The sequence below is a fragment of the Ictidomys tridecemlineatus genome, chromosome 5 (genome assembly GCF_052094955.1).
Source record: "Ictidomys tridecemlineatus isolate mIctTri1 chromosome 5, mIctTri1.hap1, whole genome shotgun sequence".
NCBI lineage: Eukaryota > Metazoa > Chordata > Mammalia > Rodentia > Sciuridae > Ictidomys > Ictidomys tridecemlineatus.
Genome location: NC_135481.1, coordinates 185,732,708 through 185,747,860, shown reverse-complemented (window position 1 = coordinate 185,747,860; position 15,153 = coordinate 185,732,708). Strand labels below are relative to the sequence as shown.

The window sequence follows — 15,153 nt, the reverse complement described above, 5'->3', positions numbered from 1 at the left end:
GGATAGAGATGAAGAGTAAGCAAACCAAACAATGACTCAGCTATAAGTGAGACCCAGGTCAGAGGGGGGACTGTGGGCAGGAGAGTCTCTCCAGAGTGAGGTCGAAGAAGGCTTCCCCGAGGAAGTGATGCCTGGATTGAGATCACAGAAGTAAGGTATCAGACATACAGCAGGGCAGCACTCAGGCAGAGAGAAGAACTGTGGAAAGGCCCTGAGGTGAAGAAGGCAGCAGAACAGACCCAACGGAGGTGGATTAGCACTCACAGGGGCAGGGGCTGGAAAGTGGCCTCGGGGCTTCTGGGCTACCACCTTCTCAGGCTTGGCCTGTAGGAAGCCCTGGTTGAGCAAGCTGTTGTCTTCTTTGACACCTGGCAAGGAGAGGCTGGAGGAGCTGGATGGGACATTTGCTGGCTGCAATCAAAACCAAGTCAGTCAGCATTTAGCTACAAGTTGTTAGTGAGCCAGGAAGAAAAACCCAGAATCACAGCCTGGCGCCGCACCTCCTGGCTGCTGAGATTCTGGGAAGGATGTTAACTTCCTCTTTCAGATGTGGTTTAATGAATCCACCCAATCTTTTAAGGGCATTTGCAAAGTGCCCTCTCAGAGCCCTGCACCCAGCCAACAGAAATGCTGGCCCTTTCTTGTGGAGCTCCAGGGCCAACATGCCATCTAGCTTTCCTGGTACCAAAAATATTTTACCAACATCAAGGAGATGCAGCAAACCAAACCCCCCTCCCACCTATCCAGCCTCACTGCTCTGCTTGGCTCTTTGCTCCCAACAGTCCACCTGGTCTTGTATAGTGCCCTTTTACAGTGAAGACCCCAGAGAATAAGTGGTGGCATCAGGACTCAAGCCCAGGACCCCCCACCCCAGATGCAGGTGCTTTGGGAAATTATTTCACAGGCCTATCTCAGTATAGTGTGTGTGCCCAGCGTGCATAAGGCCCTGGGTTTGATTTCCAGCACCAAAAAAAAAAAAAAAAAAAAAAGACATACGCCAGCCTGGTGGGGTCCCCAGACACAGTGAGACTTTTCTGCCAGGAAAAGGACCACAGGAGCAGCAGTCTAATTTCAAGACACGATCAGTTGATTCTTAACCTCTCTGGTCATGACCCACTACTATTCTGTCTCCCTACTGGGGATCAGGACAGGACAGGCTCACCCTATCCTCAGCTACAAAGGGTCACTAGCACAACATGGTTTCTGGGGACCCATATTCTGTGTAAGCACTAACCTAGCTGAGGTCAGCCAGACCTAGCACAGGAAGCCCATTGGCTTGGGAACCAGATGGCACCCACCCCAGGGCTGATGTGTCCCAACCACCTGGCCATGCCTTGAGACACATCATTGACCCTCTGCAGGGTTACATAATGCAAGGAAGGGTGCTGGGGACCCCAGACCCATGGTTTAGAAACCATGGTATTCTAGCAGTGCAACTCCCACCAAATAAAACCTGTGAGAGACAGAGCTGCCAGTGCAGCCAGGGAGGGCAGAGGGGGCAGGGGGTTGGAGAGAAACAGACTCACCCTTCCCTGCCTGCCCCCTTCCTGCAAGGCCCCGCCCTTCTAAGTCCAGTCTGAGGATCCACAGACCACTGCAACTGACACTGACCAAACAGCTGCAGAGGCAGGAGGCTCCCGGGGAAACTACCCTACCCTCCCCAGGGCAGAAGAGCCTCTGTGGCCCTGAGACAGTATGGCCACAGCTGACCCCTTACCAAGGACAGAGCCTTGGGCAGTGTAGACATCATCAGCTTCACATCCTCATCCACGATGTCAAGAGCCAGGGACTTTCGAACTTTCTTGATGGGACTCCTCCGCAGCTGTGGTTGGGGAGAAAGGAGGTGGTTAGGGATTCCTACAGTCTGCACCTTGATGGCCCTTGTCAGAGATTGTCATGGAACCAGGCCCTGCCACACTGGAGTCGAGTGAGGTCTAGTTGGTGGGGACTTGTTAAGAACATGGGGGTGGGACCCCTCAGCCCTGGTACAGATTCCACACCCACGTGGACCCCGTCCTGCAGGACACTGTGATAGTGAATAGGACACAACATGAACGTATGCCTACTAAGAAGCCTGCTCTTCAACCCTGAGAGGCCACACATAGCCTCCCCACCCCAGCTTCTATCACACCAAGCATGCCTCTAAACAGGACTGGCAGAGACAGGCGGTGCAGCAGGAGGAGGCTGGCTAAGCTTGGCATCTGTGCCAGCCTAAGAACAGTCCTTGCCCCTCACCCAGGTGTGTCTCCCTGCTCTGCCTCCCTGAAACAATGCCCCATCCTGCTCAATGGCCCCTCTCCCTTGCCTGGCTAGCTCTTCCCATCTAAAGAAGGCCCTAGGAATCTGAGTCCCCTTCTACTGCCCTTCATCCCACAGGGACTCAGATGGTCATGGGATATCCGCTGAGCATGTGACTCTACCCGCTGAACTCTATGAAGGTGTGACTAGGTCCTGTCACTACTGCAGCCACTACAGCCAGCCCAGGGCCCATGGCAGAAGAGTCCTATCACAACACAGGACAAACAAGTCTACCACTCACAGTGGGAAGGGGAGAGTCCAGGTAAAATTCTAGGGCCTCACTTGTCAATCAATAAGTCACCCCACTTTGACCAAGTGTCCCCAGGGCTAAGTTCCTCCCCATGGCTCTAGCTCCCCATGCCTAGACTGGGAGCAGGGACCGGGTACCCCCACCACTCACTCCGGGCTTCCTCTTCTGTTTCTCAGGCCTCGTGTCATCCTCGATAATGAGCTCAATGCCAGCCTCGGAACGCAACACCTCCTTCAAGTCTTCCTCCAGGTGCGGGGTCTGGGGCTGTGGGCAGGGGCAGAGGTGGTCTGTGTGAGGTCTTGCACGCAGGCTGTCTGGGTATGGGACACAGCCTGCTCACAGGACAGTGGGGTCAGTCACAGCTGGGCCAGACGGGAAGCAAGCCTGTGCCAGGACGCTAATCTCGCACATCATTCTCAACCATTAACTGTCCTGCCTTGGACAAGTGGACAGAGACCTCAGTCCCCAAGGATGCCATGGCTGAGAGCACCCCCATACTCCACAGAAACTCCCACAGTCCTATGTAATAACTGGTCTCCCCAAGGCAGAAACTCAGACCTGAGGTCAAGCACCTGCCCAAGGCCATCTGCCTCTGCTACACACTAACAGGGACATGTGGATCCATCTCCCTTGCTCAGGCCTGGGGTTTCAGCAATCTCTCCAGCCTCCTGGAAGTGGAGAGTGTAGGGCGCAGTGATACATGCCTGACCCCAGCAGGAGGATCACAAGTTTGAGGTCAGCCTGGGCAACTTAATAAAACCCTGTCTCAAAATAAAAAGGCCCAGTACATCTGTACTGCAGCGGGAGAGGGCAGTGCTAGCTTGTACATGCCACATGGTCCCTAGAAACTCCACCTAATTCAGTGGAGTCCTCCATTGCAGGATGGGGACCCCAGCCCCACAGGCTTCACAGGAGGCTGCACACAGTGAGGCCAGAGGTGCTGCAGACTTTGTTCACAGACAAAGGCTTCTCTGCAGCCACCCCTCTCTACTCCCCCCAGCTCCCGACTACCCTCTAGTTTCAGAATGCCCCTGAAGGATGCTGGCTATTTCTTTTTTTCCCAGGGAAAGCCATCGACTTGGAGGAGGATGGGGAAATACCCAGCAGGGGCTTCCTCACCTGCCATCGCAGCCCTGGTGCCTTTCCTGTGTTCTGCAGGCAACAGGCTCCAGGGTGGGGGCAACTTGCCCCTGCTCAGAAGCAGGCACGGGACCTGAAACATCCTTCAGCTCTCCAATACCCACCCTTCTCTTCCCAGCCTGCACTGTACACTGAAAGCAATGCAGCCATTCATGTGTCACATGTGTACTACCCTCCTCCACGATCTACACACTGTCACAAATCCCAGCACCTGTCCAAAACACTGGAGGTGCTCAGGAAATGTCATCAAGGTGATTAGAGATAGCCCTGCTGTCCTCATCGATAAAAACAGGACATCCACATCTTAGGAGAGAAAAATCCGGAGATCTCAGAGTGGAAGGGCCCTGTGACCCACACGTTGGATGAGCCCACCACTCAAAGACCAGAACAGTGACCAACTACATACCAGGGGCTTCAGTGGTCCATACTTTTCCAGGGCGTTCTTGAACGGGGTTGGCGTGTGGGGAGTGTTGTCCATGGAGTACTTCTGATCTGGGGTTACAAACCTGCCATGGACCAGAGAGAGGCAGGCTCAGTGAGGGGGCAGACTTCCACCTTCCCTTGGGCCCAGTGGCTGGAGATCCCGCCCAGCTCCCTGCCCCTCGGCTCCAGGTCAGGGCCCACAGGAAGGGCCATGTTCAGAAACAGGAAAGATAGGAATGAATCTTAAGGGGGCCAGGAGACCCAGACAGTGACAAAGAATCATGCTCAGTCATAGTCCAGACTTGGAACTTTCCAGAAACAAGTCTGTGGCCATGCTTCAGGCATGGTGATGTGGGGTGGGAAAACCAGAATCTATGAATCCACATCCTTGTGCAGCCTCGGGACAACATTGTAAGGCCAGAGCCTCACCCCAAAATCATCATGGTGGGGACAGAAATATGGAGGGAACACATGAGTAGTGAGAAACCTAGAAACAGCCTGGCCCAGAAGCAGAACCACTGTGACCCTTCCCTCAGACACAGAATTCCAAGAATGCTCTCTGCCTATGACAGAGAAGCCTGCTGGGGAAGGGGAAGAGGACAGAAGTGGCACTTCACACCCCAGAGTGCCAGGAACAGAGAGAGGCCAGGGTGGGCAACAGGAACTTCAACTCTGGTAGCAGGTACCAGACTCCCAGAACATGACACTCCTATGCAAAGCCCACTTGGCCTGGGTCACCTAGAGATACTGCCCACTGACCATGACAGTAGGAAGAAGATACATTTCATCAGAATTCAGGGGCAGAGGCCAACTCCTGGATGTGGCCACCTGTGCCTCTTTGGCCCCTTCCCTTACCCTGAACCACTCCACTGGGAGATGACAGACCCAATGCAGGTCACTCTTTCTTCCTTTCTCAGGACTCAAAGCTCAAACAGGGATCCACAATCTCTTCCCTTCCTCTATCCTCCCCCACACTGAGCTCCCCTCTGTAAAAAAGAGTGAAGACAGACATCCATGCCTGGACAAATTTCATACCCCACAGTGCAAACCACACTCCATCTACCTGGGAACTCCAGAGTCTCTTTAACCCACCGCATCAGCAAGACTAAGTGCACGTGCGTGTCAGAAGACTCAGGAGGGTGGAAGTGAAGAGGCATGTGGAAGGCAGCCAGGAAGTGGCACATGTAGTGCTATAAACCAGGGGGCTCAATGGGTGGGAGACCACAGAAAACCACAACAGCAAATCAGAAGACAATTTATGACGTTCTCACAGAGGTCAACACAGGGGCTTAAAACAATGAACAGGAACATAAAGAAGAAAAGGAAGGTGAAAAGGGGCTGGGGGTGTGGCTCAGCAGAAGAGTACTTGCCTCGCATACGGAGCCCAGGATTCCTCCTCTGAAACAGGGCAGTAGAGGCAGGGGTAAAGGTAAATAAACACACACTCATAAAGAGCTTAGCAAATTGAAGAGGTAACTAAAAAATGTTGAGCATGGTGGCACTGCCTATAATCCCAGCTACTCAGGAGGCTGAGGCAGGAGGATTCAGGTTTGAGGCCAAGCTAGGCAACTTAGCAAGACCCTGTCTCAAAATAAAAAAAAAAAAAAAAAAAGAAGAGGTAACTAAAAAACAAAAATCCTATAAAGAAGGATCCACAGACAAAGACAATAAAGGAAGCAGCTAGCTGGGCCTCAGATGTTTCCACTACCTGAGTACTGCAGGAAAGCCAAGTAGAGGCCACAGCTATTCAGGATTTCCGTCTCCGCCTTCCTTGCTGAGAAGCAGGAAGGACCCTGTATACCTGTATGGTTCCACTAATGGACAGACCGAGCCACAAACAGCCAGAGGAATGATAAATTGTGCTCCATTTGTGTATAATATGTCAAAATACACTCTATTGTAAAATAAATCATAAAAAAGAAAAGAAACAGGAAGAAGGCCCAGATCGCAAGAGCACAGTCCTTGCCCAGCCATCTCTGAGAACTCAAATAAATAAATAAATAAATAAATAAATAAATAAATAAAACCCTGAATCAACTAAGGAAATCAAATTTTTACCCAGGGAAGTCCTGCTCTCATTCAGCAGTTAAACCCTAGGGCCATGTCAACAATGTGTGAGGGGCACAGGGCCAGACACCTCCTACCTCCTCTTCCACAGTTCCCTCCACCTGGTTCTCCCCAAACCCTTACTATTGCTCCATAAACACAAAGGCACGTGTCTACCTCGGAACTGTGCTTTTTCCTCAGCAATCTTCACAGCCATCTAAGAGGCCACCTCTGACCTCCACCAGTCAGAAACCCCTCACCATCATCCTCCTCCGCAGGCCTCACCATCTGAAAGACCACATAGTGGTTTCTGTTTATAGCAGGTCCTGGATTTAAGACCGTTTGACTTAAAATTTTTGGACTTTACCCATTCTACTTTTTAGAAATACTGACTTTTCAAGAACTTTATTGTAGAATAGGCTCAGGTTAGATTTTGCCCAACCATCGGCTCAAGTGCTCTACCACCTTTAAAGCAGGTGGGGCTCAGCTGTGATATTCAGGAGGCCTGGTGTGAAACTCTCACTGGGCTTAAGGGGTCATAACCCCATGGTAAGCAAACAGGAATCTAAATTTGTTAGTGAACATCCCTTCCAATAAACCACAACCTCAGAGAGGAAAAAAGCCAAACAAAACAAAACAAAACAAAAAAAAGTAAAGATGGGATATAAAATCAGTGGGCAACAAAATGATACCAATAAAGTCTGAACTTTAAGGCTGTATCATTCTTGCCTAGTATGTCTTGGCAAACATCAAAAAGAAGTTTTCAAAGAGAATATTAGCAAACCAAAAAAATCTTTAATTTAAAGATGAAACATCATGCTTCCACTTCTGCTCAAAACAAACTGTCAAGGATCAGATGTACCCTCCCACCTGGAAGAGCAAAGAAACAGATGAACAGGCAAGGTTTAAGACCCCAACACCAGGCAACAGAGGACAGTGACCCCTGAGGGATGGGGATGGAGGGCAAAAGAGTGAGCCAGCGACTGCTGGCCACAGCACTGGCAGAAGACACCCAGGTGAAGCCTGGCAGACCCTGGAGTTGCAGAGAATTACTGAGTCCAAGGAGTCCCCAGCAGCTAGAGATCACAAGGCATAGTACCAAAGAGGAGAGCGCTACAAAGGAGAGAGCCCAGACACATGCAGAGGAGCCAGGGGTGTACTCAGGAGAGTGCTAACCTGCACATGTCAGGAAACTACCAGAGACAGTGGGAATAACCTGCTTAAAAAAACATGCCTGGCATGTAAACAAATATTCCTGGGCTTGAGGAGGGAAAAGAAGGGAGGTATCAATGACTTCTGCAGTTTGGCATCTCTGTTTAAGGGCTTAGATATAAAATCTAGAATTCTGGTTTGAATGGAGAATCATTTCTCACAAAACCTATCTTTTTACTAAGAGGGGGAGAGAGGGAGAGAGGGAGAGAGGGAGGGGAGAGGGGGAGGGGGGAGAGGGGGAGGGGGGGAGACAGAGAGAGAGAGAGAGAGAGAGAGAGAGAGAGAGAGAGAGAGAGTGTTAGTTTACTTACTCATTTACTAGGGTGTGGGGGATCAAACTCGGGCCTGGAACATACTAGGCAAGCACTCTACCACTGAGCTATATCCCAGCTCTAAAACATATTTTTAAAAATCCACTGTTGAGACTGATTTCTAACCAAGTGATACATGAGTTCTTTCTAAATTCACCTGTCATTATAAGGGCTAAGTTCATGAACTGATTCCTGAATCACAACTTCCCTCTGGGACATCAGCAAGCTTCTCCTACAGCAAAAGCAATAGGCAGAGCAGCAAGGAAACAACTGCATGTGGAATTTAGCTACCTGAGCCATGGAGTGAAGAATAGAAAGCTCTTCCAAAAGGCAGGTGCTGGGCAGCCTTGCAGGCTGCTGGAGCCAGGGTTGCACAGAGCCCCAGAGATGAGGGGCCAGGGCCACTTCCAGCCCACACGCAAGGCTGTCAAACACTCCAGGTTTGCACTTAAAGTTTATAAAGGGGGAAAGAGATCACTGTTTTTGTGTCAACTTGGGCTATGCTCCTGATATTATAAAACTATCAAGTTAAAAAAAATTAAAATGATAGGGCTGGGGTTGTGGCTCAGTGGTAGAGCACTTGCCTAGCATGCATTAGGCACTGGGTTTGATGCCCAGCACCACCTGAACAAATTAAATAACAAAATAAAGGGATTGTGTCCATCTACAACTAAAAAAATATTTTTTAAAAAAATGAGGGCTGGGATTGTAGCTCAGCAATAGAGTGCTTGCCTAGGGCGTGTGAGGCCCTGGGTTCGATCCTCAACACCACATAAAAATAAAGATATTGTGTCCAACTACAACTAAAAATAAATAAATATTTTTAAAATATTTATTTTAAAATTTTTTTTTAAATGAGGGAGGGAAAAGATAAAATAGCAGGCTAGACTGACAATCATGGAGAGGTGTGGAGTCAGAGGGAGAACACTTTCTGAAACTGATGTGCTTTTCCAGGAGTCCTCCCCACTGCCTCAGGCACACACACCGTCCACTGCTACGGGAGGGGCAGGTGGACGCCAGCACTCACGCAGCATGCTTCTGGTGCAGGGGTGTCTTGTCCCGGTGCAGGGGCGTGGTGACTACCACCTTTTGGCTGCATACTGGAGTGGACGTCAGTGAGGGGCTCTCCAGCTCTAGAGTATCCTGTTTGTTCCAGAAGTTCAGGAACTGCCAGGAAAAAGAGAACACAGGACAGGATGACCTGTGGGCCCTGGGGCCCTGGGACTAGAGGAGCAACCTTCAGAAGCCCCTCCCCATAATACAGCTGCCCTAAGGCCAATTCAGCTGAACAGCAAAGACCAGCACAGGTGGACAAGAACCCATCAAGTAGCTGTATAGGCCCGGGCTCACAATCACCCAAATCATAGCTGGGACACAGTGCAGTAAGACAAAGAAAGCTGACTATGCTTCCTTTCCAGAAGTAAAACACAGCTTTGAAATGGCCTGTGGAGGCACAGACTAAGACTCGATACAGTTATTAGTCCCTGTGAATCCTGAGACACAAGCACCCTTTGAAAATCAAATACTTGTACATGTCAGACTCAAATCTAGCTAGAACTGGCATCTGTGATCTGAAGCACATCTACACCTAAGCCCTCCCTGCCTGAGAGGTTGTCACCAGCTTAGAGAGCTACCTGTAGGTAGCCTTAGGCCCACCAGCCCAGGCAGGATCTCCAGAGGACAGCGGCCACACTCCCATCCCTCAGGGCTACTTAGGCAGCCCAAAGCTCTTCTGTCTTCCTTCTCCACCCAGGCCCCCACTCAAGAATGTGTCATGGACTGAACTATGTCCCTCTCAGGCTCACATATTGACATCCAAACCCCAGCACTTCAGAATGGGACTGTACTTGGAGATGAGGACTTAAGTTTTGTTTTTCAGTACTGAAGATCAAACCTGGGCCTCATATATGCTACCGCTGACTTCTGGACCCCAGCCTGGAAATGCAAATTTTAAGAAGGTAATTAATTTTTCAAAAAGACATTAGGGTGGGCCTTCACCCATTCTAACCCAATACAATTGGTGTTCTTATAAGAAAATTATAAAATAAGGGATTTTAAGAAAAAAGACAAAAGATTAGACAGTGTCACACAGTGGAGGAAAGGTTAAGACAGAAAGAGACCTTAGAACCAAGGCTGCTCACACCTTGATCCTGGGCTTCTACTGAAGGAAAACACATTTCTGCCATCTAAGCCACCCAGACTATAGTACTTTAATATGACACACCTGGCAAACTGAAACAGGACTTCCCCAGGAAAACACCATCAGCCATTTCGAACCATAATCTGAGCCTCAATCCCTCCAGGACAGAGGCCCATCTGCTTTATGCCACTGTTGGGCCTGAACGCCCCCACAGCCTCACAGAGGGCCAGACCCCATGTCTCAGCTCAACCAGTCAGGTTTAGGGAGTTCTGAACATGGAGCACGGGGCCAGGCACACAGGACCTACCTATCCTCCTACTGCCCCAGGGCAGCATGTAACCTAGGATACATCCAGTCTCTAAGGCCCATCCTGCCCCCACCTCTTCCAGCAATTTCACTCTTGGTCAAGGTGATGGAGGAAAGGAGTCCCAGCTCTAACACCGCTTTCTAGGAAGCTTGGGTGCCTCCCCAGACCCTTAGAAAAGACCAGGCGTCCTTCCTGGCTCCCCCAACACTCAACATATACTACAAAGCCCCTGGAGACAGACCCAGGACCTGGCTAGCTCTTTGCAAGCTCTTGATGACTAAGCATTCCCCATTTACTACCTTGAGCCTGTCCCCAGTACTGACTACCTCTCCAAGGGGGCTGTCATTTGCAACTCAGCTTCCTGGGGTACTGGCAAAGCTGCTGTGGAACAGGTGGTCAAAGAGCAGGATCTTCTCCCAGCAGTCATCTGCTGGTTGCTCCACCTCCTGAAAGCCCTCCTGGCCCCCCAGCTTAGATGAATGCACAGCACCACAAGCTACCTCCTTCATACCTCTTATCACAGTTGAGTCTTCCTGCCACAGTGTAAACTCCCCAAGGGCAGGGCCAAATCTGTTTCTGCACATCCCTGAGTTCTGAACATGGAGCACGGGGCCAGGCACATAGCAGCTGCTCAGTGAATACTGGCTGAACAGTGCATGCTTATGTGTCAGACCCTGAGCCAGGGATACATACCTGAGAGGGTGAGAAGGGGAGAGTCTTTACAGGTGTGCTCTTAGGGGTGAGGCTGTTGCAGGAGTCCAAAAATGACATACTGGCACTGTTCTCTGTGACAGGGGACAAAGCCACTCGCCGCTTCTTCTGCCGCTTGAGCATGGAGGGTGGTGTGCCAATACCCAAGCCTCCCACTTCAGTGCTGGGGGAGATAGGGATCAGTTCACCCCGGCTGCTCCGGCTCAGGTCCGAGATGGTGTGGCCGTCCAGGCGGTACTCTGTGACGTTCGGTGCTGAGGCAGCGGGCTGGCGGACTGGCAGTGCCTGTTGCTGCTGCTGTAATAATGCTTGGGGCTGCCCTGAGCTGCTGTCAACGCTGCCCTCTACAGAGGACTCCTCAGGGAGGTCGAACTTACTCAGGTCACACCAAGCATCGGGGTCCTGGCCAGAGAGGAAGGTTAGGAATTACACTACTTTTAATACAGTACGACCATTCAGAAAGGAAGATACTCAGGAGTAAACATGGTCCCTCAGCCCCAAACCAATTATTAACATTTCCATGCATTTCCTCAAAGAGTCTTTGGTGGCACTAGGGATTGAACCCAGGGCCTCGTTCGTGCATGTTAGGTGAGTGCCCTATCACTGAGCTATATTCCCCAGCACTGTATTTTCATAGTTACTTTTAGAAATCAATATAGAGCAATGGAAGGGCAATCACAGTGGCCTCCTTGGGGCACTTCTAAAGTAGTTTCAATCCCAACATCCTGCTGGGGAAACAAGACTTTTCCTATTTTCAGACCAAGAAACTGGCACTGGGCTTCTGAGAACAGACCCGAGTCACCTCAAGTCTTTCTACCTTTACCCAGGAAATGACAGTGCAAGCCCAAAGGCTTCTAGAGAAGGGGCTCTGCTCTGGTCTTGGAGGTGTGACCCTCAGTAGATTCAGCCTAGCAGCATTTCTGGTCCTTGGGACTTGCTGGAGGCAGAGGAGGTTCATTCTTAAAGGTGGAAGCCAGCTCAGGGCAAGGTGACCTCAGGCCCACACCCCAATCTCAAGGAGATCCTGGAACTGACAGCATCTGGTAGACCAGAAGCACATCCCACAGGATTGGCCTGGAGCAGGAGGACGGCAGGTTTCTCACTGGTTGCAATTCCTCTTCAGCAGCAGAGAGTAACTATGGAAAGAACCTGAGTCTGGGCCACACAGCTCAACCGGATTCCTGGATGATGCAAGAGGTGCAGCCCCCACTGAGGGGCTCTCCACAAAGGAGCCCAAACCCCAGCTCATTCGGTAACCTTACACAGAGACCGGCTGCTTACCCTGAGCAGCAACAGACCACCTATCACTCCAGAAGCAGCCCTAAAGCTGGCACCTCCTGGGCCTCTCGAGGGAAACCTAACCTGTGCTGTTAACCTGCCACTCGTCCTTGAGGACTCATGTAGTGCTCTCCTCTGGGAAGGACTTCCCATCCCACCTGGTGATGTCCACAGGGGTCAGGTGCACCCTGCACACCCTGATGCTCATAACAGAGGGTGAAAATTTCATGGTGACCAAGTCAGTGTCTTCAGGCCCTGATCAGGGTGGTTACTCACATCTGGTCAGTAAATGGTAGTAGGATGACAGAGTGAAGGAAAAGATACAGGTCTGTGAGGAAAATGCTCCCTGCTGGAGATGCTCTGTGCCCACTGTGAGCTGCTCTGGCCAACATACCGACTCGATCAAGTCCAGGGCTTCAGAGAAGCTGGACCCCACAGCAGGGATGAGGAGGTTTGCAGCCTCCACCACCCACTTGTAGGGTAGGCTGGTTTCTGGGGGGGAGCCCTCCTGGTCTTCATGCTTGGGGAACTCCTCCAGCAGCTCTGGGGTGTGCACTCCATCCAGCTCTGCAGGGACAGGCTCCTGCTCCTTAGACATGGCAGTTGCCACAGCTTCCCCCTCACTACCCTCCTCTTCCTTTATGGTAATAGATGCTGAGGGCCAGCTGGTCATGAGATTTTCCTGGTAGACACAAGGGTATATTTTTGTTATGAGATATAGACTATGTAGCAGTTTCCAGCTAAAAATACACAACTTCAATTTAGTAACAAGCAAACTCACATGAACCCCAAAAGAGACATTCTATAAAATAACTAGCCACATTGCACACTTCACAAAGTATCAATGTTGTGAGACAAGAAGGCTAATGAAAGCAACAGAACAGCTAAATACACAGTCCCAGAATGAATATGGGAAAGGGTGGCACATGGACTGTGCATGAGGTAAAAGTTCAGAATCAATGTCAAAGTCCCTGAACTGGCTGAACCTATACTATGGCTTCATACTATTATAAGTGAATGTTTTTATTTTTTTGTGTGGGGGTGGAGTATGCAGACCAACCAGAGATTGAACTCAGGGACACTTGACCACTGAGCCACATCCTCTATTTTGTATTTTATTTAGAAACAGGGTCTCACTGTGTTGCTTAGGTCCTCGCTAAGTTGCTGAGGCTGGCTTTCAATTCGTGATCCTCCTGCCTCAGCCTCCTGAGCTGCTGGGATTACAAGCATATCTATTTATGTGCCCAGCTTCTATTTCATCTTTTGTATGGCAAGTTTGCGACACAGTTGTCGTCATACTGTATGCTCTTTCACATGAATTTATATTAATTTCCTACCTAATTATAAGCTTATTATTGATAGTTTTTCATAACAGGTTAAGTCTATCATGATCTTAAGAAAATAATTGTGCAAGGATTTGTGATTATGCTTTTAAGGAAAAAAAACTATCTAATAACAATACATCCTTAAGTATGTGAAATCTAGGGGTTAAAATAATTCAATCCAGGAGAATGAGCAGAAGTATAGATAAAAGGGTAGCAAAGCGTTAGCAACTACCAAAGATGAAGTTGAATGCTGGGTACATGGTGGTTCACAGTACTCTTCTTCATTCTACAATAAAAATTCTGGAAAAAAAAAATGGCATATGGGATTAACCAAGGCCATGTGGAGAACAAGGAGCAGGATCCCACATTAATAGGAAACCAATGAGGCTAGGCAGAGAGCACAGGCCCTGGATTCAGACACAGCTTTGCCCCTGAATAGCTGACTTTGGACAAGTAGTGTGACCTCGATGCCTGTAAAATGAGGACACGAAGGTTCTCCACGCAAGGACATTATGCAGATCAGCAAGGACACTTAAAGTTCTTGATTGAAATGGTAGCTGTTAATTTCACTGCTGTCAAGCGAATGCAATGAAAACAGTTTGACACAGAAAAAAAGAGAAGATGGATAACAGGTCAGATTAAAAACTTTTAAATGCTATCTATAATGGGGCAGATGAGAAGATGCCAAAAACACTGTTTAAAAACTGCCATCAAGACACCATCACTTAGGGTCAAGCACACACCTGCAATCCCACTGGCTTGGGAGACTAAGGCATGAGGATTGCAAGTTCAAGGCCAGCCTGGGCAACTTAGTGAAACTCTCTGCAACTTAACAAAATGCTGTTTCAAAATAAAGAATAAAAAGGACTGGGGATGTAGCTCAGTAGTAAAGTACCCTTCAGTTCAATCCATTATCAAAAACAAAACAAAACAAAAAACCAAAAGAACAGGGCTGGGGGGTTGTGGCTCAGCAGTAGAGCACTTGCCTAACACATGCAAGGCCCTGGGTTCAATCCTCAGCACCACATAAAAATAAATAAATAAAATAAAGGTATTGTGTCCAATTGCAACTAAAAAATAAATATAGAAAAAGAACAAGAACATCACTTAGGAAACCAGTTTTGTGGCTTCTATAAAGTTAGGAAAATACTTACTATATTTATATAGAAGGAACGGAAACCTATTCAAGCGAAAACCCATACCCAGAGCTAAGAATATAGCTCAGAGGCAGAGCAATTGCCTACCATACACAAAGCTCTGGGTTCAACAAACCGCACAGCAAAAACAAAAACCCATAAAGGGATGTTTCTAGTAGCTTTATTTGTAAACACCACCTGAAAAAAAAATGTCCCTCAGCTGGTAAATTGATAAACTGCAGTACATCCCTACAACAGAATATTACTCATCAATATAAGGGAATACTACAGATAAACACAACAACATGGATAATTCCTAAATATATTATGCCAAGTGAAAAAGTACCACAAGAGAGCTGACTATGTATATGGTTCCATGTGTACAACCTCCTTATAAAGGCAAAATTACAAACAATAGGCAGATGGCTTCAGAGGACCAGATCAGAGAGAGTGGGCAACAACACTTTGGACTTGGGGTTGATAAAATGATTAGTACCGATTGTGCTAATAACTACGTGTAACTACATATACTATCAAAAGCAGCAGAACTCTCAACTCAGGGTGACTTGATGTCTG

At 49.0% G+C, this 15,153-nt stretch overlaps 1 protein-coding gene across 3 annotated transcripts in view; it reads right to left on the bottom strand.

The window, feature by feature from the left end:
• Mybl2 (MYB proto-oncogene like 2) overlaps positions 1 to 15,153 on the bottom strand; it is a 34,913-nt gene that overhangs the window by 719 nt on the left and 19,041 nt on the right. For 2 of the 3 annotated variants that reach the window (XM_005327126.5, XM_078051821.1), the window contains 7 exons: positions 12,511 to 12,798; positions 10,821 to 11,240; positions 8,708 to 8,847; positions 4,095 to 4,194; positions 2,699 to 2,812; positions 1,718 to 1,822; positions 265 to 411 (listed from right to left, as the gene is read on the bottom strand). In XM_005327126.5, coding sequence (XP_005327183.2) covers positions 265 to 411; positions 1,718 to 1,822; positions 2,699 to 2,812; positions 4,095 to 4,194; positions 8,708 to 8,847; positions 10,821 to 11,240; positions 12,511 to 12,798 — 1,314 coding nt within the window. The remainder of the gene's footprint in view (positions 1 to 264; positions 412 to 1,717; positions 1,823 to 2,698; positions 2,813 to 4,094; positions 4,195 to 8,707; positions 8,848 to 10,820; positions 11,241 to 12,510; positions 12,799 to 15,153) is intronic. The other variant, XM_078051822.1, reaches the window with a different exon arrangement.